Source organism: Chironomus tepperi, unplaced genomic scaffold (assembly GCF_022539635.2).
Source record: "Chironomus tepperi strain 1889 unplaced genomic scaffold, CSIRO-AGI_Ctep_v1 contig_163, whole genome shotgun sequence".
NCBI classification, from domain to species: domain Eukaryota; kingdom Metazoa; phylum Arthropoda; class Insecta; order Diptera; family Chironomidae; genus Chironomus; species Chironomus tepperi.
The window spans coordinates 2526501-2553197 of record NW_027226285.1 but is presented as its reverse complement, the minus strand read 5'-3'; the positions used below and the strand labels follow the sequence as shown (position 1 = coordinate 2553197).

General features: G+C 26.7%; 4 protein-coding genes across 11 annotated transcripts; 1 reads left to right on the top strand and 3 right to left on the bottom strand.

Moving 5' to 3' along the window:
- Window positions 1-40: 40 nt before the first annotated feature.
- On the top strand, window positions 41-21016 carry LOC139088394 (trypsin-1-like). Of its 5 annotated transcripts, XM_070637607.1 has the most exons (18): window positions 41-156; window positions 15816-16231; window positions 18582-18695; window positions 18784-19045; window positions 19114-19152; window positions 19218-19250; window positions 19393-19424; window positions 19589-19693; window positions 19759-19908; window positions 19981-19999; window positions 20062-20180; window positions 20256-20278; window positions 20395-20413; window positions 20524-20536; window positions 20628-20677; window positions 20742-20765; window positions 20831-20876; window positions 20933-21016. In XM_070637607.1, the coding sequence occupies exons 3-18, from the start codon at window positions 18621-18623 to the stop codon at window positions 20986-20988; spliced, it is 1065 nt and encodes a 354-aa protein (XP_070493708.1). In that variant the 5' UTR covers window positions 41-156; window positions 15816-16231; window positions 18582-18620; the 3' UTR covers window positions 20989-21016. The 5 variants fall into 5 exon arrangements, with proteins under 5 accessions (XP_070493708.1, XP_070493709.1, XP_070493707.1 ...); XM_070637608.1 differs by lacking the exons at window positions 41-156; window positions 15816-16231 and adding an exon at window positions 16932-17359; XM_070637606.1 differs by lacking the exons at window positions 41-156; window positions 15816-16231 and adding an exon at window positions 17601-17765.
- Window positions 1192-15792, bottom strand: LOC139088594 (transmembrane protease serine 9-like). The gene is made up of 31 exons (XM_070637862.1): window positions 15593-15792; window positions 14341-14483; window positions 14226-14267; window positions 13822-14163; window positions 13725-13766; window positions 13634-13643; window positions 13470-13548; window positions 13256-13398; window positions 11023-11187; window positions 10429-10464; window positions 10303-10345; window positions 10224-10242; window positions 10032-10076; window positions 9716-9974; window positions 8655-8785; window positions 8578-8600; window positions 8444-8453; window positions 3987-4229; window positions 3901-3922; window positions 3159-3255; window positions 3070-3080; window positions 2911-2949; window positions 2833-2846; window positions 2563-2770; window positions 2458-2487; window positions 2254-2387; window positions 2143-2180; window positions 2060-2076; window positions 1895-1989; window positions 1806-1833; window positions 1192-1618 (listed from the first exon to the last, which is right to left on the bottom strand). Exons 1-31 carry the CDS (start codon window positions 15678-15680, stop codon window positions 1572-1574), a joined length of 2643 nt encoding a protein of 880 aa, XP_070493963.1. The 5' UTR covers window positions 15681-15792; the 3' UTR covers window positions 1192-1571.
- Window positions 5278-6930, bottom strand: LOC139088393 (thiamine transporter 1-like). The gene has a single exon (XM_070637603.1). It carries the CDS (start codon window positions 6899-6901, stop codon window positions 5675-5677), a length of 1227 nt encoding a protein of 408 aa, XP_070493704.1. The 5' UTR covers window positions 6902-6930; the 3' UTR covers window positions 5278-5674.
- LOC139088392 (soluble guanylate cyclase 89Da-like) lies at window positions 20311-26671 on the bottom strand. Of its 4 annotated transcripts, none has more exons than XR_011544216.1 (11): window positions 24706-26671; window positions 24180-24379; window positions 23929-24122; window positions 23558-23730; window positions 23323-23413; window positions 22631-22806; window positions 22293-22573; window positions 21637-22231; window positions 21362-21538; window positions 21079-21282; window positions 20311-21010 (listed from the first exon to the last, which is right to left on the bottom strand). XR_011544216.1 is itself a non-coding variant. In XM_070637600.1 (11 exons), the coding sequence occupies exons 2-11, from the start codon at window positions 24745-24747 to the stop codon at window positions 21169-21171; spliced, it is 2043 nt and encodes a 680-aa protein (XP_070493701.1). In that variant the 5' UTR covers window positions 24748-24788; window positions 25548-26671; the 3' UTR covers window positions 20311-21168. The 4 variants fall into 4 exon arrangements, 3 of the variants coding, with proteins under 3 accessions (XP_070493701.1, XP_070493702.1, XP_070493703.1); XM_070637600.1 differs by having other exon boundaries at window positions 20311-21282; window positions 24706-24788; window positions 25548-26671; XM_070637601.1 differs by having other exon boundaries at window positions 20311-21282; window positions 24706-24788; window positions 25564-26671.
- Window positions 26672-26697: the final 26 nt, after the last annotated feature.

The window sequence follows — 26697 nt, the reverse complement described above, 5'->3', positions numbered from 1 at the left end:
TTAGAAAAAGTTATTATTTAATAGTTTAATTAAATTAGTTAAATGAATCAACCAGTGCGATTACCACAAATTTCGGTGCAATATCCAGATGAAGAGATTAAAGATAATATAACAGCAACTAAAGATTTGATGATTTCTTTGAATTTTTGTTTAGAGGTATGTAATTATTTTTATTTAATCATTAATAAATAAATTTGTGCTAAGCCTATTTACGGTTTGATTAAAGAGCCTCTTTGAAGTTGCACGTTGCGTAGTTAATAATGGCGAAAATATTCCTAATCAAAAGCTACATTTTGAGAAATATTTTGAAGAATTTTGTTCTATTATCGATCAAATAGAATTAAACCTAAATACCGCATTGATATGCATTCAACAGAGAGAAATTAGCCGAAAATATCTTCCACTTCCTGTAAATGAAAATCCACAAGCGAATTCCTTAACTTATAATCAATTTCTCAATGTCACGAAAGCTCAAATTAAGCATATCAAAGATATTCATAAAATCTTTTCATTTCATGAATAAACATATTGCTCAACATTTTATTATTATTTTTAAATATTATATTGGTACATAGTACATTAATCAAATAAAATTTTCTAAGCCTTTTAATTAATTTTTGGAAACTTGAAACACGAGGTAGCTGAATGAATGAATTATTGAATTTCTGTGTATTGTTTTTGGAAGTGAAAATGTGATAAAGTGTCCTTGATCTTACAGGACTTTGTTTTGTGTATCGTTAAGTGACCTAGATCTTGCTGTATCTTGTTTTTGGGTCGAAAACTGATAACTTAATCAATTACTAATTGCTGAGGCAAAAATGTGCTAGGTTGACTCAATAAGATTGAATACTTTTGTATTTTTTATATTCACCCAGTGCACAACGAAAGAATTTTTTGCTTTTGTTCAGATAACAATTTCTGTTATTCCTAATTTTCTCACAAAAAGAAATAAAATAGACTAAAAGTTTGAAAGATCCGTACAGAACAGCTCTTTAGATATTAGCCATGGTGACAACTGTCATTGTTTCTAAAAATGCAGACTTCAGCTGTGTACATTTTATCGAGCGATGTTTGATTGTATATATTGGCATATAATTAATATTTTTCAATTTAAAGTATTTTTATTCACATTAAAAAAGCTGAAATGATTTATTGAAGAAAAATAGTACGAAAAAAATTAACAAGCATGCGTACAAAAATTTAATAAAATAATTCATCTTTAATTTATTTGTCATTCAATTTTTTAAAATTTGCTGTATTTAGGTGTTTTGGAAGTTTATGGAATTATTTACTGTATCAATTTTTTTTTTATTTTTTAAATCTTCATTATAAAAGGAGTTTTCAAAAGAAGTATAGTTCCTGATCGTTCCTTTTAGATTTTTTTACTTCTCCTTTCATTCTTGTTGAATCATGCATATATTCCTGAACTGTTTTTTCTTCTTTGTATGAGTTTATATTTAAAAATAATATTAAAATACATATTTTAAGTACCTAAATACAATTTTTTTTTCTACTTTAAATGCAATCATTGTTATTTTTTACTGGTTGAATAATCACTTTTCTTTTTTGTCTTACTGCGTACAAAAGCAACCATCTTTTGAATTCTCATGAATCCAATCTATAGAAAAAGAATAGTAATTGTTTTAAAAGAAAAAATAATTTTTTTTTGCAAATTCCTAAGTGATTTGGAAAATGAAGATGCTTAAAAATTGCTTTACCCAAAATGAGTATTTAATACTTCAATTATATAGGCTAAAGCATTATTATTATTATTTTTTTTTATATATAATTGAATCAAAATGTACCTAAATATCTCGTCACTCTCGTATATACCTATTAATAACAAAATGTTGAATAAATAAATAATTTCTTTAAATATGGGAATCAAAATTACCCCTGGATAGTCCCGGCGAGCGCATCCATTTCCCCATGATACTATTCCAGCGATCTCGTATCTTTTATCAAATCTTTCAACAATTAGAGGGCCACCTATTTTATTTTATAAAATATTGATTACAAATAATTTACATGTTTCTTATCTTGACGATCAAACACTAACCTGAATCACCTTGACAACTGCAAAAAAATTTATATATTTTGATTAAAAATATCAAATTTTTTAAGATAAATGAATTACATTACCTATCCCTTTGACCAACTCCGGGGTATCCTGCACAAAGCTGTAAGAATTATAAAAACAAAAAAATAAAAAAAAAAAAAAAAAAAAATATTAATTTGTTTTTATATACATACCATATTATCTGTTATCATTTTTTGTGTATAGTTTGTTTTTTCAATACAATGTTGATTTGACATTATAGGTACATCTACTTCTCTAAGAACACAAGATGGTTTTCCATCTTCTTTAATTGTTCCCCATCCAGTTACTTTTGTGATGATATGAAAATTTCATATTAAATTAAATAATTTTTTAAATTGATTAATAAAATTTCTTACCGATTCCAGTTTTTCCGGTATATAATTCAGCTTACAAATAATAATAATAATAAAATTTGTTCCTTAAGAAGCATCAAATTTTTTATAAAAAATTGCTTTATTTACCTTTATTCGTAGGCAAACAAATAGGTCGAATATGATCAGTAATAGGCACGCGATCATTTAGCCTTAATAATGCCATATCATTATCAAAATTACTATAACTGAATTTTTGTGAAATTGCTCTTAGCACGAATCTTGTTTCTGGCCGCATACTGTCATCACAACGATCATGTTCACCGAACGTAATTTTTATCATAAACCACATAAAACCCTTACAATAAATTAAGTACATTAACTTTTCAAATTAACAACGGTTATATTTAACTAACTTACCTTTACACAGTGTGCTAAAATTGTAAAGAAAAATTAAAACGTAAATGTGCGTATTATTATGTTCATGTTCACGCTTACCTGCTGTAAGTACGTAACGATCGTTTATCAACATCCCACCTAAAAAAATCAAAGTAATAATTGATAACTAAATTGATTGTATATCCAAACAATGATAACTCAGGATAAAAAAAAAAATCTTCCTGTTATTTTTTATACATAAAAAAACATTAAACTCACCGCAGTAAAATCTGTACTTTCAAAATAAGAAATATATGTATAAATATTATAAGAAACACAAGATAAAAATTTTTCAAAATCAAATTCACCTATTGAAGTATGATAATCTTGCCATCCACGGGTATGCATTAACGATAGCCGTATTACCTCCAACAATTCTAGATTCGTCATTTCGCTCACCACACTCTTATTTTTTTGGTTTCAAATAAAAAATTTTTATGTTATTTGGTTGTACAAAAATATCCTGGATATGTGAAATTTGAGATTTAAAGAAACTTGCTTAAATTGATATAAGTTTGCTCAAATGTATTAATGAAAGTGTTACAACATTTTCTTCGTTCTCTTTATATGGTATCCAAATTCTTTATAATTCGTATTTACTCACAAAACTAAAAGCTTCGAACAGGTTTGTATTATATTTTACTGCTTATTCTTGTCTCTTATGAGGCTAATGACGCGTCTTATTAATGACATCTTCTTTTCTGTTTTATCATTTCTTTAAGCAATATATTTGAATAATATAGATTATTCTGCGTTTCGGTCTGTATGAATAAATGTAGACTTCATGAAAGTTCTACGTTAAATTAAAAAATAACAAAAATATATTTTTTTTAACTTTGATTTTTGATCTTAAAAATCACAACTTCATAAATATCAGTATAGTGATTCAGAGAAACGCAACTTAATGTTAAATTATTAACATTGGAATCCATTTTTCAATTCTTTAACATTTCAGAGCAAAAACAAGTGCTTAATAATTTCAAAATTTTAATATTATTTTCTAATCAGTTAATTATTTTTGATATTTTTTAATACATAAAAAAAACTTACTGCAGTTACATGATGATGCTGGCTGAAAATAAGTAAATTGTCGTTTAATAAATTAATTTCCTTACTAATTACAACTCTAAACATACAGTATCATGAGCAGGTGGCATTCGCTCACGATTCCGATTTAAAAAAAATTTTGTGTCATTTTCATCTACCGATTTCGCATCTGTATATCGATTTCCATTAATGCTTTCAAATCTTCCCTTCCCTGTCTGATAGGAAGCATTTAAAGTCGATACAAAACATATTAACAAATATGCAAGCATCACAATACTTCGTAAATCCATATTTTTTGAAGATTTTATGTCCATAAATTTGAATTGATTATTTTTATTTTATAGAACTTTTTATCACTTTAAGTTTAGGAGCTTAGTTTCAGATTTTATCTACACTTTAAATCACTTGTTGTTAATAATAATTTATCTTTTAAAATATTTGACAAAAAGTTTGTTCATAAAACAAATTTTTAATTACTTTCTTGTAAAATAATTAAATAAAGGTTTTCCTGCTCAACAATATTCAGATGACTGAAAATTTTTTCTTTCTTTCTTAAATATTTATTTTTTAATTAACATATTTTTTCAAATATAAAAATTAGTCATCTTAATCGCGAAACAAACAAAAAAACGTCGAACTTGCTGCAGTAACGAACGAGAAACAACTGATTGTGCTTACTCATAATGCAACACTGCCAACTTATTTCTATATTTACTTCTCAACTTCTACCATTTCTTCACATATTTCTTTTGCTTATTCATATTTTTAAATTTCTTTCTCTTCATTTTGGATCATCTGTATTGATGCTTCCAATGTTTTTGTTGTTGTTTTGTTTATTGGTGGTAAATCTTCATATATAGTTTTGGTTTTACAACATTTTAAATATTAACTATTAAAAACATGAGTAAATTTTAAAATATAATAATTATAAGCTCTTTATTTATGCATGCATTATTTGTTAAACATAGATAATGTTTATTTTTCTAAATTGAAATTTGTAATCAAATCATAGATATACATATGTAGAATACAAAAAAATACTTCTCTGGTGAAACTTGTTTTAAAAAAATTTTTTTGAAAGAAGTTCTTATAAATTTCATATTAAATTTATTCGTATAAGCAATGGATATGCATATAATAATATAAAGAAAATGGAACAAATCACATAACGACACACAAGAAAGAAGAAAAGAAGCTGTTGATTCCATTACTTTCAATTCTAATTATAGAAGAAAAAACTGTGTACATTTAAATCATGTTACTGTAATTCTTTAAATTTCTTTAAGTAGAGCTTTATGCACTAGTTGATCATCTTTATTATCTTTCATAGAAATGTTTAAATGTGAACATATTTTTTCTTTAAAATTTATCACACTAAAATTTAAATTTTTTTAATTCTCTACTTGGATTAACTTAACATATAAAATTTAGGAATATTAATACATATTCTTTAGAAAATACATCTTTAGTTTTTTATTTGATAGAACTTGACGTTTACAAGCAGTAAACATTATTTGTTCTAATTGAATAAGTAGGTAACTCACATTTAACGGAATTAGGTGAATTACACGAGAATACTACATTATGAGAATGAAAGATGTGAAAGAATTTTGCAAAACGTGTAATTTTTTTCAATGAGTTCTTTTTTCTTCAAATCTTTTAGTTGTTTACAAGAGAGTTCTTTTTTTTTGAAAAGTTTAATTTTAAACAATGCTAGAATATCATTATTTATTTCAATGAAAACTCAAATGAATTGAAATATTTACTTAAATATATTTCATTTTTTTAACATCTCCATCAAAAGTTTGATCAAATATCCACTACCTAATACAAGGTACAATGATCCATAAGTTACATATTGTCCAATTGGTCCCAACTTAAATCCATTCGAAACAATCGTTATTGTTAAGCATGTTTGAATTGATAGCCCAATAAATGTATTGAATCCAAAAATGAGTCCATGTGAATCTTCAGTAATATTCTCAGCAATTTTAAATGCACATATCGTTATGGAAAATGCATACAAAATTCCATATGTAACATACAAAATATAGCATAGTAAAAGTGATGAACTGGTAGCAGCAAAAATCAACAAAACACCTTTAAAAATGCATATGAGAATCAAAATTAATATTGTTGGTGTTCGTTGTTGAAGATATGCAATGTGAACTTTTCCCGCAATTAACATTGAAAATGCACTCAACAGAGTCAAAACGCCATCAACTGATGCATTCCATATTACATTATCATCTATAGTCAGCCATAAAACTTGTATATACGCAGTGATTTGAAAATATAAGCAAAATGACATTGCATAAAATGCACTCCAAAGAAGAACAGTTTCGTTCTTGTATGACATTTTAAAATGTTCCCAAATTAATTTGAAAGCATTTAATTTCTTGTGTTGTTTTTCTATTTCGTCTCGATGAAAATATATACTTGTTTTCACAGATGGTATTAAAAAAATACTCCAAATAGCAGCAAAAACTTGAAAAATAAATGTAAGTAAATTTAATTGACGGTAATCTGATACTTTATAATACACGAGTATTTGGGCTGATAAAGCTGAAAAAAACCGTCCAAACAATACCGCAGATCTCGTGTGTGATGTTACAATTTGATAATTCTCTTTGTCGATTTTTGTATAAATATAAGCATAATAAGCGATCTCACAAGCACAAAAAGTTCCATAAAATACTTCAATTATTTGCAATCCAAATTTTCCGTCGACAATCATCATGAGACCCCAAACGATTGCACTTGAAACTCCAAGAAGTATTACAAGCGGCTTGTATTTCAAATAATCGGTAATTAAAAACACTATCAAAAGTTGAATTACATGAGAGTATGTTCCTACTGGGAAAATTTCCTGATTTATAATTTCAATTGTTACATTTTCAAAATTCGTCGAGTAGTAATCAGTGAGGAATGGTTCAATAAACCTCATTTCCTTCAAAAATCCCAACAAACTAAGAATTAGTGATATTTTTAAAAATTCTCTCATTTTAATACTTAAATTACTTTAATGATAGACGACTTGATATATACTAAGCTAATTGTGTACTAATATTATCTTTTTTTTTAAAAAAAAAAAAAAAAAAACATATATATTGATAAATTATTGGCTTATAGATTGTTGTCATTTCGAGTGTCTTAGGGGCAGTTTACTTATTATGCTACGCAACAAAATAATTTTTTAAAAAATTTCACTTTCCCTTTTTACAAATTTTCAATCCAAATTTTTTCTTGTTATAAAATTGCAGACCCCACCCTCCTTTAAATGAACGAAGCCTAAAATGTTTTAGTCAATATTATTTTTAATCTTTTATATTGTTTTTTTATTGCTTTGATCACAAAAGAATAAGAGTTAATATTTATCTGTTGAAAGTGAATAGTTTAAATTTAAGACTCTTAAGATAAAAATAAACTTTTAAATTAAAGTTTTCAGTCATAAAAAATTAAAAATATCGTAGCAATTTTTTTTTTTTTTTTGGTATTTTATTCACAATAAATATAGTTTATTTTAGCAATAATAATTCTAAACTAAAAATTTACAAATTTACAGAAACATAACAGTAAAATTTACAAATTTCCCAAAATATAATAAAAAAATTTGGAATTGATCTTAAATTTTTTGTTTAGTATCACTTTGTACAAAGACATGTTTCATCTAAATTAGCTCGAATCCATGGACTAAAAAATATATAAATTACAATTACTCCGGAAAAAATGTAATAATTTCGAAATGCCTTACAGATATCTAAAATATTAATTGAACTTGATTATTAAATTTGTCTAAATTAGTAGTTAAAATTAAGCACTTTCAGCATACCTTTGAACTCTGGTATAAACTCCGGGGTAACCCTGTCTTCCCTTTATAAAAAAAGTGAATATTTTTAAAACAATTGATGGATATTAGTTATTTCCAGATCCACAAAACAATATCCAGTACTTTCCAGATCCAGGTCACTTCCAGACCCACAAAAACAAGATCCAGTAGGATCCATATAACTTCCAGATCCACAAAAACAAGATCCAGTAGGATCCATATAACTTCCAGATCCACAAAAACAAGATCCAGTAGGATCCAGGTCACTTCCAGATTATCAAAACAAGATCCAGTAAGATCCAGGTCACTTCCACATCCAGTAGGATCCAGGTCATTTCCAGATCCACAAAACAATATCCAGTAGAATCCAGGCCACTTCCAGATTCACAAAACAAGATCCAGTAGGATCCAGGTCACTTCTCCCCAACCTAAAACATAAGATCCAGTAACATCCAGTAAGATCCTGGTCACTTCCAGAAGTAAGATCCAGATTGCGATTCTGAAAGGCCACTTCCAGATTCACAAAACAAGATCCAGTAGGATCCAGGTCATAATTAATTAATAAGAACATATTTTTAAACAGTAAAATAAAAAATGCAATAGTTTTTACCCGTATATTTCATGCTTTTCTCCTGTCCTCACTAACAAAGGGCCACCTGTTAGTAAAAATTTAAATATTTTAATCTTATGAATTAAATTTTAAAAGTATCATCTTACCTGAATCACCCTAAAAAAATTGATTGAAAATCATTAGGTTTCCTGATTTACATACGAAATAATAAATTATGTTATAATAATGGTTTTTTATTGATCAATTATTGGATATGATACTTAATTGGCATGAATCCTGCTTGTTTCCTTTTCCGGCACAGAGCTAGAAAAATTAAAATTTTATCAACTTTCTTATTTTTTTTTTTTTTTAATTTACCATATTAGGTGTGATCCTTGATGATCTATATTTCATATTTCTGCACTGATCTAAAGTCAAAATGGGTACATTTACATGCTGAAGAATTCCTGGGAGTGAACCACCTTCACTTGTCCTTCCCCAACCAATGACTATGATGGATTAAATATATTTAAACATTTTAAAAAAATATTAAATAACTGATACAGTGGTGGGAACCCTTTGCCGGAAAAAGTTACATTTTAAAAAGGATTTCTCACCACTTACCTTACTCAAGTTATGAGATGTCAATTATTTGGGTTTTTACTATTTGTACAAATACCCAAATACCCAAATATTAAACCCCAAATATTTGTACAAATATTTTAAAAAATATTTGGTCTTAAAAGTAGGCCTAAAGACCATTTTGCAGAATATTTCTTGTAAAAGTTGTCTCAAATAACTGCTGAGCATTTTTTACAACATTGTAAAAGCCATTCCCCGCTTAGTTTAATTAAAATAACGAGCTAAAAAAGTTAATCTGTTAAATGCTTTTAATCTTAAACCCACTGTAAATGTAACTTTAGATTTAACTTTCTATTATCTGCATACAGGAATATAATTATCTCTCTGAAGGTCGCATATTGTGTCTGCAATTTTTCCACAAATTTACAGTAGATCTGATATAATCAGTATGATTTTTGGTTAGGATTTTGGCAAAGATAATGCTAAATTTATGCAACTTTACTATACTTTCTTCTAAGTTCCATTATATAACCAAAATAAAACTTATATTCAATAAAGATGTGAGATTAAATTCATATTGGCAAAAAATTGACACTAAAAATTTCAATCTGCTGTCTTCAGACATTCCCTACGCGAGGCAATAAGCCCTCGTGCGCCCTTGCCAAGGAAACAAACAAACAAAAATTTCAATGAAAATCAGAAATTTTATGAAAAATTTCCTAAAAAGTCAAGATTTTAAGCAGACCTAAATAAATTTGGGTTTATACCCAAATATTTGGGGTACCCCAAATAATGCAAAATACCCCAAATATTTGGGTATTTGGGTATTTGTATTGACATCTCTACTCATAACTAACCTGTTGCAACTTTTCCTGAAGGGTCAATTGATTCTTTTGGTAAGCATATAGGTTGTATACTTTTGGTGAAAGTTACTGGTTTACGCAAACGAAGAAGTGCAATGTCGTGATTGTATGTATTTTGATCAAAATTTCTGTGTCTAATTATTGCACTAACTGCTCTTTGGATTGCCTCTGTTTCAGTCGTCATGAATTGATCGTGATCGCCTAATATCACTCGAATTTTACTTCGCTTCAAACGACGAACACAATGTGCTGCCTTTGGAAGAATTTAAATTTCATACTAAATTTCAATTTTTTTTAATTATTCTTTTACCGTTAGCACGTAGTCCTGAGTAAGTAGTGAGCCACCACAATGAAACTTATTTTTTCAAAAAAAAAAAAATTGTTTATTTTTAAACGGTAAACAAATAAAATTTATTGTTAAAAATTTAATTCGAGCTAAACAATATCAATATGAAAAATAGTTGTATTTAAACAAAGCAACATAATAATTGATTGTTCTTACCTGTCCATCATATACAAGTCTGTAAAAAGTATGGTAACAATAATTTTATAATAAAAAAAACAAACAATTATTCTCTTACCTAACTATCCAAGGAAATTGATTGATTCCTGTTGGTCGACCACCTTAAAAATTTTGAATTACTAGTTAAAACGTTTTTAAATACACAAAATACGATATTTTAAAATATATCAAACACAATTCTTACCAACAATTCTAATTTCTTGAGTTGATTGACCACACTCTAAAAAAGTAAAAACATAAATTACTTTTTCTCTATTAAACTGAAATATTTTTAACATGTGTCCGCCTAAATATTATGCAACAATGATGTTTTGAGAAATTTACACCAATTAACAAGAAAAAACATTTATGTCTAGCTTCTTGTACTTATTTCAATAACTTGAATGATAAAGTCATATTTACACCAAATCAAAATTGTGTTGATTTTTAAAAGTTGTAATTTTTTACGAATATATATTTTTATGTCCTAAATGAAGCGAAAAAAAAAACTGTTAAAATCTTCCACAATTGCTAAAAACTGTGAGGTATATGAGAATATGCAATGTTTAAGTTAAACTTAAATTTAACTGCAAAATATATTTTTATCTTTTCTGAATAATATAGATATAATTTATACGTTGATGTGAATATCTCCTGAACGCATGATCTGTTTCAATGCTAATTTTGAATATATATTTATTTGTAAAAAGGTGAATCATTTAGTTGTTTCCGCAGACTTTCATTTTCATTTAAGTTTACAACGGTCGAACGTATGAGTTGATGTGTAAGTGTAACATACCACAATCACATGATTTAAGAGTATTTTGTGCTGCAGCGTTAATCAGTTCCTCTTCTAGTTCAAGACCGAAAAGAGAGTCAAATAAAAAACGTCCATCTCTTGTCTGATTTTTATCCGTGTTACTTTGCAATGAAGATGTAATGTTGTAAGCTGTTGTAATATTTGCTATCGTATATATAATCAATATGATTATAATATTATATCTTGTCATGTTTTGAATTTTGAAAATAAGTTTTAAAAACTATTTTTTTATTTATTTATTTATTTTCTTTTTTTTTTGAACACTAAATCTTGAATCTTGAATATTTTTTACGAAACTTTATGAATCATTATTTCACATATATTTATTTTAATTTTAAATATCAATTCTTGAATACAAAACAATATCTGACACTTAATAGCTTATTAGATTTTATATTAATTTAGTACATCACATCAATTGACACTTCTTAACTTTTTTAGTAAAATTATTTAAACTTTCTACTTTTATCCTCTTATTCGTTCAAAATTTTTGACAAAATAAAAATGTCTCTTTTAAACAAACAAAATATACAAATACTCTTCTTTTAATATACAATAATTACTAATTGTTTCCCCACTAAATAATTAGACCGTATCACATAAAAAGTTTTGATACAATTAATCTACTGTTGAGCTTCATTCAAGGTCAGATTCATGAAAACTGAATATGCACCTAAAACACTTTCTAGATATAAGCTAATTATCTCTTCTTTCATTTAATTTTCTCATCTTATATAATAAAAAGCATATAAACGTGTACTTGAAAGTTTTTATGGTGTGTATTAAATCGATAATGTTTGATATTATTTAATTTCTTTTGTAACAAATTTATCGTTACTTGCACTTTTTATAATTATGATTTTTAATGTATAATTATTCTCTCTTCTCTCTTCTTTTTTTCCTTTATTTCTACTTTTACTTTCTTTTCATATTTCATATGCAAAAACTTTTTACTGCAGTATAAATTTGTCAATTTCACTGTTCCGTAACGCGTACGTTCTTCTATAATTTCTGCTTTTCGTAAATAAAAGTCTTCAAAATTTTTAAAAATATACAAATTTTAAAAAAATTGTTTAATCATAAAGATTTTTAACATGTTACACATATTTCTTTTATCTTTTCTTATATTTATTCTTGAATAAAAATTTGGTTCTTTTCTGAACTTTGTGCAACTATATTATAACTTTTAAAATTTTGTGAAATAGTCACTAAATAAATTTTATTCACTGCCGCATTCAACCGACTTCTTTAAATTCACTAACAACACTACAGGATTATTACTCTGAGCAGCTTTGACTCAATTAGTCGAAACTGATCGAAGAAGTGAATATGGTTTAACGATATCAGCAGCTTCAACACCGAAGAAATTTTTCTCTCTCTTTTTTTGTATTAACGGTGACATTGTAAAAAGCAAATGATTTTTTTTAAAGACTGGACTGGGGAAAGTTTTCTTTCATCTATATATATATATATATGTATATGATAATAAAATATTTTTAAATATATTGCAGACTTTTGATATAAGTGAGTAAATTGATGTTTCGGCACTAGTTTGTATTAGTATAAATATGTTGCAACAAGTAAAACAAAAATAACCTAAAATTAATCATATTGGATATATTAATTCAGCTTTCTGCTAGTAGTAACACAAATATTTTTACACTCAATATTCAATATTTATTATTATCTTTAAAATTAATTAAAGAAATCATTTATTCAAATTATTTAAAATTTTGTCGTATTTTATTAACTTAAATTAATTAGACTCCAATTTCGCCTAAATCGTATGCAAAAAAATATTCCGTTATTAAACCTTGTAAAATTTACTCCAGTTCTTAATTGCTCTTTAGGGTGCTTGATTTGAAAAAATGTTTTAAAAAAAAGCGCTAGTTCTATTAATAACATAAATTTAAGAAAAGATAATTTTTTTTTGTCTTGCAAATTATTGGTATATTTATTATTATTAAATTATCTTATTAAAATCTTATCATTAAAAATCTGTTCTTACACATTTTTTAAAATAAATACTTTTCTTGAACAACATTAAAATTTAATGACTAGAGTTTTGCTTCTTTTTGTCGTTGTCAATGAAGAGAACTTATTTTTACTTGCAATTTTATCACACTGAATTTCAATTAATTAACTTAAAGATCATTTTCAATGGCAATAGCAATCATAACATTTTCTTCAAATAGTTAGTATTTTTGGTTTTACAATTGATTTCTACTCATAAGTTTTTCTAAATAATTCATGCGTTGGCCAACTCGCGGCTGACATAAACATTCTCCTTCAATGTGTTCTTGAATCCAATCTAAATAGTTAGTAATTTTGGTATATATTCCTGGAAGTGATTTCCTAAAAAATGAGTCAAAGTATTTAAAAAATTATATTAACTTTTAAATTTAATAAAGCAAAAAATACATTACCTTGCACAACCGCGACCCCAGCTTACAATTCCAACTACCTCCATTGATCCTGTTTCTCCTTCAGTGACCATTGGACCACCTTTAAGAAAAAAAAAAATCATTTTGTTATTCTTTATTCTACGGTTGTTAATTTAAACTAGAAAATAATTTTGTAAAATTCTTACCCGAATCTCCCTAATAACAGATTTATGAAAAAATTAAAGAAAATAAAAGTATATTAAACATTGTTATGCTTTAATCTAATAAAACACATACTTGACAAGCATCTTTTTTTCCTTCTGGATAACCACCACACATCTGGAAATATTATTTGGATTATTTATTGTCGAATGCCTTGTTATAATAAAATTACCATATTATCAGTTATTCTAGAAGTTCCATAACCAGCAGCCATACATTCTTTACGCGACCAAATAGGAACTATAACCGAACGAAGTGTTGACGATGTAGGAGATTTTTCACCTAAACGCCCCCATCCCGAGATAAGTGTCAATTGATCAGTAAAGTCCGTTTGTTGACCACTTGGAAGACAGATAGGAGATACCCTTGGACCATAGAATACAGGATTTTCAAGTTCCAAAAGGGCAATATCATTATCGAAATTGAATATATCAAAATCATCATGATAAATGATTCTTTTGATTTTTTTTATCTCAGAATAATCGCGTGAAATATTGTGCCCTCCAACAAAAGCCTATTAAAAATATAAAATTCATAAAAGTTGATCCTATTTTAATAAATGTAAGCTTTACTTACCCTAATTTCATGAGGTTCAAAATTTGATACACAGTGTGCAGCCTAAGTTTTATATATAGTATATTATAAATATATAGTATGTAATATATTTATAAGAAATATTTAAAATACAAACCGTAAGAAGAAATCTTGTTGAAATAATTGCAGCCCCACAATACAGTTTATTTTGTTTAAAAAGTGCAGCAACCCACGGAAGTTCATTAGGTAATGTTTCAGAACCACCAACAATTTTTTGCTCTCGACCACGAGCTCCACAAACTATAACGAGAAATTTCTTTAATTCCTTATTCATTCTGAAATGTTAGTTAATATTAAATAATTCTTTTTCATTATAAACACAACATTTCAAATTAATATTAAAATTCAACGCAATACTTTAATTTTCACATGTTAATTTAAAAAAATATACCTATACTTTTAATTTAAATAACTGTATAGGCCCTTTAAAAGAAGATTATATATTTTTCGTTATTTAAAAAAAAGCTGAATGTTTTTTTTTCTTCAATTTTTTTTACATTTTTCATATTGCCACAAGCCTCCAACAGTATAATTGAATTTTTTCTCTACCCCCATTTTAATTTCTTGCTCCGGTTAGTAAGAATTAAAAAAATAAATAAATTAGAGCTTCATTTTGTACAGACGTTTATTTTTAAATATGAAAATAATGTTTTTCGAAATGAATAAACTCGTTAGCTTGCAAAGAACTTGAACCCAATTTTCTCTGATTTTACTTTTGTTTCATGTTCATATTGTTGAAAACGACGCGTAATGTAACGCACACAAAAACCTCAAAACCATCTATAATCGCCAATAATAATTTATTTGCATAAACAAATTGTCACAACACCACCACGATACATTTTTTCCATTAAAAATTCCAGTGGTGTTGAAAATTCTTTTTCTTCACGTTCATTTTTGCACTACTGCCGTACCAAGAAAATGTTAATAATAATGAATCAAACATCTTTGTTATTTATAAACTTCAAAAATATTATGTTGAAATTATGTAACATGATGATTGAGTACAAAATTTTGCAAAGTCATTTATTACTGCACATCTCATGACACATTTATTAATAGTAAAAATTTAAAATTGCCCTCCATTATGAAAAGAAAAAAATTTGCAACTTTCACTTTCATTGAATTTTCAAAAATACCAAAAGTTTAAATGTTTCTTTCACCAAATTTCAATTTAAACTAAATCACTGAATTTTTCCTTTGCTACTTTTTACATTAGCTTATGAGTTTTCCTCCCTAGAGTTCAATTGCATTTCACAGTTTTTTTTTTTTTTGCATTTTTTATTATTATGGATATGAATGAAACTATTACTTAAAAATTGTACAAATGCACATCACAAATTTTTTACCACAATTGCAAGATGATCTGGCTGAAGGAACAATGCTTGTTGCACCAAGCGTTATCAATAGTGACAGGAAAATAATTGCACACTTCATTGTGGATATATTATGTTTAATTAAAAGTAATTTTTCTTATTTCCACCAAATAATTATTTTAGGATTTTAATTTTGATGAAAATTTTGGAGCAATTTTTTTTTTGATTCTTTTTTAATTTTTTTTTTCCAAAACAGTCAATTGAGTTCTGCCACAACTACCTCAACGCACGTCTGGCTTTATAGTCTGTTTAAACTATAAAAGTGCAAGTCTATACAATGTCGCATCATAAACCATGAGCCACCACAAATATATACGTATAGTACTTTTTTTGTCAAATAAATTTTTACACACAATTTTTTATTTCATTGTTATCGATAAAAAAAATTCCAAGTGTATATATAAATGTGTATGCGTGCAAAAATGTAAATTTTAAGGTATGTGTTTGGGGTCGATCTCCGAAAACATTTTCATGACTCCTCTTTTTGCCATTCAACCGGGCAGCTATATGCACATTAGTGTATCATTGCATGTGGAAGAAGAAGTGGGGAATGATTTATTTATTATCGCACTGTCCTTGGCACTAGTAAAATACATTTAAAAGTTTGAAATGGTAATGTACAAAGTTTAGTTTTTTAAGGTTCAATATTATTGTTATTGGTGTTTTTTTGCATCTACATAGTTTGATGATTCATACAATTTATTCACTTTCCATATTCTCTGTTTATTTACAATTGACAAGGAAAACATAATAACATTTGAAAAAGAAATTCATTAACGAGGAAAATTGTTAAGTTGTAATGAACTTGAGGTTCAATGCTTTAGCGATTCAGATGGGGGATTGTAATAATGGAAAAAAAAAAATAATAAAAGAAGTATGAAATATCGCTATTTATTCTAGAAATCAGTCAAAAATAAATTATTATTTTTTTAAAGGTTATAATATATTAAATTTTTCCTTCTAATTTAATGATTGCTTATCACATCTTCAAGGCTACTCTTGAAATTAATTTTTTATGCAAAAAAGTTATAAAATCAAATTTATGATTTTCGTTTTATAAATTAAAAAAAATTTGGCCATATACAACATTTAATAAAATATTGTAAAAATTTAAAGAAATTCTTAGTTTTCTTACATTGATAAAAAGTTAAAGTTTAAAATTTCTTTGTAGTTAAAAAACTTTCAACTTGTATTTATCAATTTATGTATCATGTACTTTTCTATCAATGTATTTTACTGCAAGGTTAAATAACAGCTACATCTTTCTGTTCTTTTGTCCTTAAAATAACATTTCCAAGCTATAAAATGAATGATAATATTACAATGTTTTAAAGATGAATACAAAATTGGTGCAAAACTTAAAAAAGTGGGTCAAGAAGAACTAATAATAATTCATTAAATACTACCTTGTCCTTTGTTTTATCTTGTTCTATGATTCATTTTTTGATGAACATGTCTACAAAATATAATGAAAAGAGATGCGGGTTGAACAAACTGTTCGTATTTTTTTTTAATTTATGATGTGTAATTGATGATTAACTTTTCATAAATCATACATGTAACTTGCAGGATATTTTAAAAAAAGTTTATATTTTATTATTCAATTCTTTAATATTTTATCCGTGAGCTCCATAGTTATTTCACTGCTGCATTCAACGTCATTGTTAATCATTATATCACATTACGATGACAAATACTTATATGGGTGACGAAAATTGATTGAAAACTCAGATTGTCGAGGTCAGTTTAAAAAAAAGTCAACAATACGTCTTATTATTATTATATTAAAATATAATATATTAGATATATTAAAAAAATTCTTAGAAATGTGCCACATTATATTATAAGAAGAGAATATAGAGTTGATGTTCAGAAAAAAACCGTGAACCGGCACTTTTGTGACATACTTTTTCTTCTAAATTCGCTTTATAAATAAGATATAATTTACTCCTCTCTTATTTCTTGTTCTCTCTCTTGCTTATTTACTCCCGGTTTCCAATCAAATCGAAGTGGTCGTAATATTATTGAATATCACAGCTAAAAGCAGAAAGAAAGCAATTCTTTGGCTTACTTAAAACTAAAAATCACTTTCTTGTTCATCATTCCGATATATTCACGAGTCAGTTTTCATACAATAGGCTTACTGGTAACATCAAACAGTGTTGAAAATTTTCTTAAAAATTATTTATTTCATTTTCCATATTTGATTATAATATTTAATTGAATTTAATTCAATTGATTGATTTACCAAGGAGTACAGTACATAAGTTAAAGTTAAAAGGTGAACAAAAACATAGCTATAACAAGATGCATAAAGAAATCATAGCATTAAATTAAATTGGTTAATTTTAATTCTGTAACACTTTTTTAATGAAATAATTATTAATTATTAAACAGGGTTTTATCAATAATATTAAGAAGAAGCTTATGAAGAATGGCCAGAATTTAAAATATTTTATGTTTGTTGAATTTAAAAAAAAAATATTGTTTAAAAGCAATATTTTTATAAGAAAGTCTTTTACTTTTTTCCTTTGTTTGTGTGTTTTTCTCTTCTCTTATTTTTATAAAGAGAAGAACTATAAGTATGTAGATGTGTACTTAAGACTGACTCATTAGAGCTTATTGCTTAATAAATGTATTTACCGCTTATCGCTTTCGAAATGCAAGTCATAAAAATCGCAAAAAATTTAAAGGTTTACATATTTTTGGCAAATGCATTTTTATACGAACCGTCTTCTCACAAATTAGGCCGTACGAAGTTGTATCAAAGTTGTAGGTACTATTATGCACATTTGACCGTTATCAGCCAATTGAACATGAAAATTTAATGCTAAAATAGACAAATATATTTTATTCATTTTAGTGGTTTTAAATAAAATATTCTAAGAATTTTGATTTCCTAACTATATTCCAAAAAAATCTTTTAAAAATAAAAATGATTATTTTATGCTTACAATTTTAGTGATTAAATTTTGTCCAACAACAATAGATCAAAATAGTAATGCATCACTTGTGGCTAAGAATTTTAGTATTTTCTTCAAGTTTTATAATAATATACTCTTACCAGGAATCAATGGTACTTATTTTTTGAAATTTATTTTATTTTTTGTTTTATGAGTCAGTTAATTTAATAGTAATAGTTTATTTTTCAAATTTGATAAAAGTTAATACAAAAATATCCAGCAGAATATGAACAATTTCTTCAATCTATAACAGAACAAAATAATATTGAAGGCCCTGTCGTAAATGAAAAGTTAAGTGATGATGAAAGTCATGCAGGGCCTGCTAGTAATTTTGTTCAGTGGCTCCAAGTTCTTTTGGGTATAACAACAACTACTCCTATACCAGTATCTTCAGCTACGCCACCCACAGATTGTGAACCTTGCACTATTTGCGGAAGCGCAGTGAATGGAACTAAGATCGTAGGTAAGAATTTTAAAAGTTGTGTAAAATTATATGAAATTTTTTTTAATCTATTACATGAATACTTTCAGGTGGAACAGAAACAATAAGGAACCAATATCCCTGGATTGGTAAAACAAAAGAAAATCAATAAGAAAGTTAATAAATTATCAATATTTTTTTTTCTGCTTTATAGCCATGCTCTTATATTCCAATAGATTTTATTGTGGTAAGTAAGAAAATGTTTATATATTTAAAGAAAAATATTTTTTTTTTTTTTTATCAAAGTTGTTCAAAGTATTAAAAACTTTTTAAGTGATATGAAATATGGCTGTTTCACTGCATTAATCTAATATTATTTGTTTTTATAGGAGCTACTTTGATTACTGATATGCATGTTTTGGGTAAGTAGATAGAATGATATTAATATAATGTGAAGTAAACTTAGTACATCTCTTTTTATTTTAGTGAGTCAATTACAAATATTCGTTGGTTTACCTCAACGCTTCAAACAAACTCAAAACAAATAATCAATGTATATTTAAACACGGATTTTCTTGTTATTAGACAGCTGCGCATTGTGTGAGTGGATTTAACCCTCAACGTATATCTGTAAGATTACTTGAACATGATAGATCTGATCCAAATGACACCAACACAATCACAAGAAATGTAATATATATATATAATATATAAAATTGAATTATTATTTATAACATAAACTTAAATTGCTTTAGGTTGAAAAAATCATCAAGCATCCTAGATATTCACAAACAAATTTTGATAATGATATAGCCATAATAAAATTAGATAAACGAGTTAAATTCGAAGGTATTCTTAACCCAGTTTGTATGCCGACCAAAGGAGAGTGGTATACTGGTCGTGATGTAAGAAAATATTTAATTTTGACTTTTTATCAGATGTATTAAACATTATTTTTCAAATTTATCGAATTGTAGGGTATAGTTGCAGGTTGGGGTAAGTCACTATAATCTTAAAAGTGCTACATGGAAAACATTTAATGTGAAATTATTACAAAGGTACAATAAAGGAAGGTGGTGATGTCTCAAATACATTACAACACGTAGCAGTACCAATTATTTCAAATGCTGCTTGTAGACGCACAGGTTATGCTCCAACTAGAATAACTGATAATATGGTAAATTATTTGAATAAACAATTTAGCGTATACATATATATATATATATTTATATTTTTCTAATTTTATTTATAGATGTGTGCTGGTTTCAAAGATGGGTAGTTATTGTTGTTTTATTAACTAGGACTAATTATTTATATGTTTTTACAATGTTTATTCTCCATTTTCTCTCATTTCAACCTAAAATCGATCGATTAATTGGATCATCCATTAGTCAAAAGGATAGTTGCCAATTAAGTATCATCCAAGGATTGTTATTTTTTATAATTGTTTCAATTATTCTACATTATCTAATTTCGTTGTTTTTCTTGTTATTTTTTCCTATTGCTATTGACCATTATAGGGCGACAGTGGAGGTAATTTTTTTTTTATACAACAGTAGTTTTTTTTAATTGCTTCAAGTAATATTATAAAATGGCTAATTTTAATTGTTTATTAATCAAATAGGCCCGCTTGTTGTTGCTGATGAAATGACGAATATTTATCAATTAGTTGGTGTAAGTTTCATACTTACAAAATTAGTAAAACATACATCAATATAAAATTTCTTCTTTTCTCTAGGTTGTTAGCTGGGGAGAGGGATGCGTAAGTAAAGATTTTTTTTTTTTTTTTTTGTTGCAATATTTGACATTTATTATTGTGATTCATAGGCAAAAAAAAATTATCCTGGTGTATATGCTCGTGTTAATCGTTATGGTAAAAACTTTAAAACTTTAAATATAATTAGATAATTTGTTTTAATTTTCTTTTAGGCTCATGGATCAACCAAAATACTATAGATTCGTGTAAATGTGCACCTACTACATAGTAAAATATTATTTATTGTTATGCTAAAATTAATATAATAAAAATAATCTATTTATTTTTGCAAATCGTATTTAAATTATTTTTGAATTACTTAGACTCAAATACGTTTTTGTATCTATTTCTTGAGATGGTACCGCTATCAAGTAAAGTATAAGTTCTAGGCACTTTCTTGTTACGGGTTTCAATTGAAAATATTTTTCAATTTATTTTTAAATCCACTAGTGCTTCGTTTACGAGAGTCAAAATCATTTTCTGGTCCTTCTTCAAGCCAAAATGTTTCCATTTCTCCTTTTCCCTGGAAAAATTATTCAAGTTTTTTGATAAATATTATCATTTTCATGTAAGTTACTTTGAAATATATAAAACTTCCATACCTTTACAGACACAAGTCCACGAAATGTTAATTTATAACCCAGCTTTTTTAATCTTTTTGCTGTATACCCAGACACTTGAATACGGTTTGATTCGCTGCTGCTTTCCATTCGACTTGCTGTGTTAACTGTATCACCAAACAAGCAATAGCGAGGAACTTTTATTCCAACTATACCAGCCTAAAAATTAAGTTGTAACAAAATTAGAAATCAATATACATTTTTTTTACAAAAATTTTGAATTAATTAAAAAATGTTTGTTCATAAAAGAAGCATACCACAACTGGACCGCTATGAAATCCTATTTTCACTGTAACTCCATCAATACCAATATTTTTTATTTTCTCCAACATTTGTAAAGAAAGATCTCCAACAGTTTGCATGTGCAATGGGTTTTCATCTGGTGCTCCAGAAACGGCCATATAAACTTTTCCAACCGTTTCAACCTTATATGCCATCGGTGATTGAATTAATTCATCGAACGCAGAAAATGCACTATTTAAAGTATTAACAGTGTTCATTGCTGATTGTATTGCATCATTTGAGAAAGAAATTTCTTGAACTTCTGCAAATATAACTGTCACTTCTTCAAATGTTTGACAAGTCGCAAGGGGATCTTGACCATTCCTCAAGCGGTCTGCTACAGATCTAGGAATCATTGAATATAAAAGCTCGTCGCCTTGTTTTTTCCATGAGTCTGCAAGACTAAGTGAAGTCTCCAGTTCTTCTGCTCTTTGCTCTTCTCTTTCACACATTAGATCAAGTCGAGAATAGTGCTTAAAGCCTGAAAAGACCATTTCACGGCTTAAACCATGAAAATTAAGGTCATTTAGATACAGTCCCATTTCGCTCATTTCGTCAAGGTTGTTAATCCTAAATTTTTAAAAAATTATCTTTATATCGAGTTCTAGATCAGTGGTAATTTATTGCTTACAAGGGGCTACATAAAAAAACCAGCATATTAATATCTTTTATGTATCTCATTTCACCTTTAAGCAAAATACTTTTTATTCCCTGTGATCCACGTCTATTAAATGCTAGCATTCCTGGCTCCAAATTATCATGACTAACTCCATCTTCAATTTTATCACCAGTAATTCCATTAAGAGGTCTAAAATTTCTTCCCGATTCGGTTCTTACTAAACCTTTTGCTGAAGCAGAGTTTTTAGACCTTATTAGTTGTATTTCGAACAGAACAGCTTGAAGTGTCGTAACCTGAAGAAATAACTCGAATGATAAATTAGTATGACATCTCTACGGTGCAAAACTAACATCTCGTACATTACTGAAGTCAAACACTATACCAGTAGGACGGCGCAATTTAAAATACTTCGTAATTTTACTTCCAATTAATTCATTTGGATGCTTGTTATCATTGTTTGAAGACCATGATTCAATGAGATTATTGCCTGCCGCAACTATTTTCATCTCAGAATTGAGAATCATTCCTTTTGCATATACATGTAGAAAATTTTTCGTGATGTTGCATTTAATTAACATTTGTTTGTGACATTTTGTGTACAATTGTGATTAAGTAAAAGTGCAAAATAATTTATTTAATTAGTATCTAATGAGTTTATTCTACTATTGAATTTTGCTATAAAATTATGCATTTTATTTGTTTAGAATTCATACATGAAATTTTTTGAAATTTCATAGAAAACTTCTATTAACTAAAGTTGCAAGATTCAGCTTTTTTAAATTGGTTATTAAATTTTCTATATTCAACTACAAAAATTTATAAATAATAAATAGTAATAGTATAAATGGTCATTCGTTATCGATTAACGAGTATTTTTCGCGTATAAAATTTAAGCTATTAAATCTGTGCTTAAAGATGCAAAAAAACACGAAAAAACATGTAGAAAAGCTTAATGCGTTAAAAATTAATAACCAACTTAATAAAATCTTAATCTCGTGTAATGCATGCTACTAAAATTTTTAGATAAGTATTACAAACTTACCAAATGGAAAAAGCTCTAAAAGCATTTCAGTTGTAACTGGTTTTAATGAAACTTGTGACGGATGAGTTTTCATTCTTAAACTATTTTGCATCTATGAATTTTGAATTGTGCAAAATATTTTGTTTTAAAGATGAATCGTGTGTTGTCAAAGTGAAACGTGCGTGCAAAAAAAAAAAAACAGAAAAAAATTAATCTTTAATATTCCTGCGCCAAGTATTTTAAAAGTTTTCATTACATATTCATGGTTGTCAAAATCTAAGCGGAATTTTACTACTACAGATTTTAAACCTGTTTTAGATGAAAGTTCGATTGGACCCACGGTTCCACCAATTGAATCATTAATTGAATCTACGATACGTATCTTTACATCAAGATTGTAAATTTCTTTTGCTATTTCCAATAATTGTCCTTCCAGATACCATTTAATAAGAAAAATAATATTATTATTTTTAAGTAAATTGTATTTGTTCACTTCACATTCATTTCCAAATCATTGGAAAAATATTCATAATTTGAGTATCAGTAATTCTTTTTATATATCAAATTAAAGGCATTGGAAGTGGAATGTGAATCAAATGACCAAAATTTACTTTAAAAATATCATACCCATTAAATATTTGGAAAAACCTGAACGATTGCTCCGATATATAAGTATTGCACCATTATAATCGATATCAGTAATTTGCATGGACGGTGATTTCATTTTACGATATGTGTAACGCATTTGCAAATGAATGTTGTCTACAGATTGAAGGAAATCGCAAAAATACCTTCCAGTTGCTTTTATCATATCATCATAACTGAAATTTTTTCATCACCTTTTACAAATTAATGAAAATATATTGATTTCAACTTACCCAAAATTGCTAAAAAATCTTACAAAACAACGACCGAAAAATATCATAAAGTGATCATATTGTTTTCCTGTGATTTCAGCTAATGCAGCTGCCAAGTCAGGAACTAAGTTATCCGGATATTGTTGATGGGTGTTAAAAACATTATGCTTGCACTGAGCTACTATTAAAGCTCTATTCCATACATGATCTCCAAATTCTAGCTAATATTTTTTTTTAAAAAACGGTGTGAATATAATAAAAATCAGATTGTTTTATGATTGTAGTTGACCTTATTAAAGCTTAACAAAAAATTCTTAGAAATGAGTAAATAAGAAACATAAATAACTTCCATTCATTTGCAAAAACTTAAGATTTAGTTACTCATTTTTGCTATTTCTCATATATTGTATGAATATAATCTAATAGAAAATTTTTGATATTTGATATAAAACTTTGTTATGCTATATTTTTTGATAAAACATATTGAAACATATAAGTAAATACTTTAATGATATTGAAAAAAAAAAAATATATAAAATCTACTTACTTGCACAAAATGTTGCACAGACTCAAGGAGCATTCCATACATAATAGTAAATTTCTTCTTGTTTGTTGAAAAACAAATTCAAGCTGATATTTGTGAAATATATTGTTAACTTTAATAATAAAATTCCATCAGTTAAAGAATAATGAATTTATACGTAATATCATTCATAAATTTTTCAACGTCGTCTAAAACGACTTTTGTGATGTTTTTATTGTATATTCTATGAATAAAACCCTTTTATGAATTTAAATAAACTATTCATCATTTATTCATTTGACCAGAGAATATTTGAATTTTGAATTATAACCCCTTTAGTTTTTTACTTTTAGTATTTATTAAATGTATTTAAAAAAAAATAAAAATAAATTTAAATTATTCATATTTGAAGTTTCTGGATTTTTACACGCTTTTATTATTTTATTAATTTCACTTTCTTAAAAGCTTCAAAAGCTTAGATAACGAGTGAAATAAATAAATGAATATCTATTTGGCCTCGCCATATAGACAGGTTCCATTTATTTTTAATAAGTGAGCTTTAGCGGAACCTTAAAAGCTCTGTGGCAGACCCGTCATAATTGGAGTCGCTAGAGATAGATATTTATTTATGAAGAATCAGTGTAGAGATTCAGTGTAAAAAAATCCATTAGTTGAAGATTAGCTTTTTATGGAAGGAAACATTTATTTAACTCTAAAATAAACATTTTGTGTGAATTAAACTTTATGCTTCTTTTCATTATATACTTTATAAAATCAAAACTTGAAAAAAAAAGGTATTGAGTTTTTATTTAATGATGATCAGTTTAAAAATCTTCTTAAATATAGATTAAACACCATTATCATACAGTATTGATATCTTGCCTTTAACTTTAAAAAGGGTGATTATACGAATATTTAGTAAATAATAAAAAACACACTCTGTAAATTCTTTACAAATATTATTTAACTCGCACTATTCACATTCGCTGTGTGTGATGCTTGTGACACCCTAATTTTAACTGGATGCTTTTATATCGCAACACACTTCCTTTTATATCAACTCGTCATAATTATTATAGTAACCTAAAACTTTATTAATTATCTTCTTTTATCCATAAACATAAATTATATTGCGAGCGACACAGGATACTAATCAATTGTCACGAAATGCTCGCGTTATTGATATATTTTTCCGACATCGTCATTCTTTGACCTGTTATTCATCAAGTTCTTTTTACAATTTTCCTCCTTTTTATTTCTTTTATTTACATTTTGATGGAAATCTTCAAGTTTATAAAACTTGAAATAAAATTGCCACGAAAGAATATTTTTTACTTTCAAAATTTTCCGACAAATTCGTCTCTCCTTATTATTATAACATCTCTCGGTGAACTAATCTCAAAAACGTAAAAGGAACAAACTTTTATTAAATATTGACAATATAAACGAGAGAGAAAATGAGAATTTGTTTTTCAGCGCATGACAAGAGAGTATTTTTAAGAATCATTTATTGTGGGAAGCTGTATGAAGTATGCATCAGGTGTTTTATTGTTCGCTAGAATTCAAATGCTGGAATATTAATTAAACTATTTACGACATCAAAAAATTAAATTAAAATAATTACAATAACATAATATAAGTACTAAATACTTAATTCAAACCCAAATTATTAGAATTTACTACTAATGTAGAATCAAAATCTCACGTCTTTAATGTATTTTAGGAAACATGAATAATTTAAGGATAAAATATTTTAAGAAAATGTTTCTTTTAAAAGATTTTACAATATATCTGGTTGGAAAACAGTTAAACATTCTTTTATCTTATAAGATTTTTTATGGCGATAGTTTTTATATTAACCACATGCACATAAATATGCATCGATTTGATTATATGTATTCAGTAAGAATTAAGCAGTAATATGTTGAATATATAAAAAGAAACCAAACAAATATATCGACATGATTTGTTACAAAATTATAATAGAATAGGATGCTTAAAAATAATAATAAATTT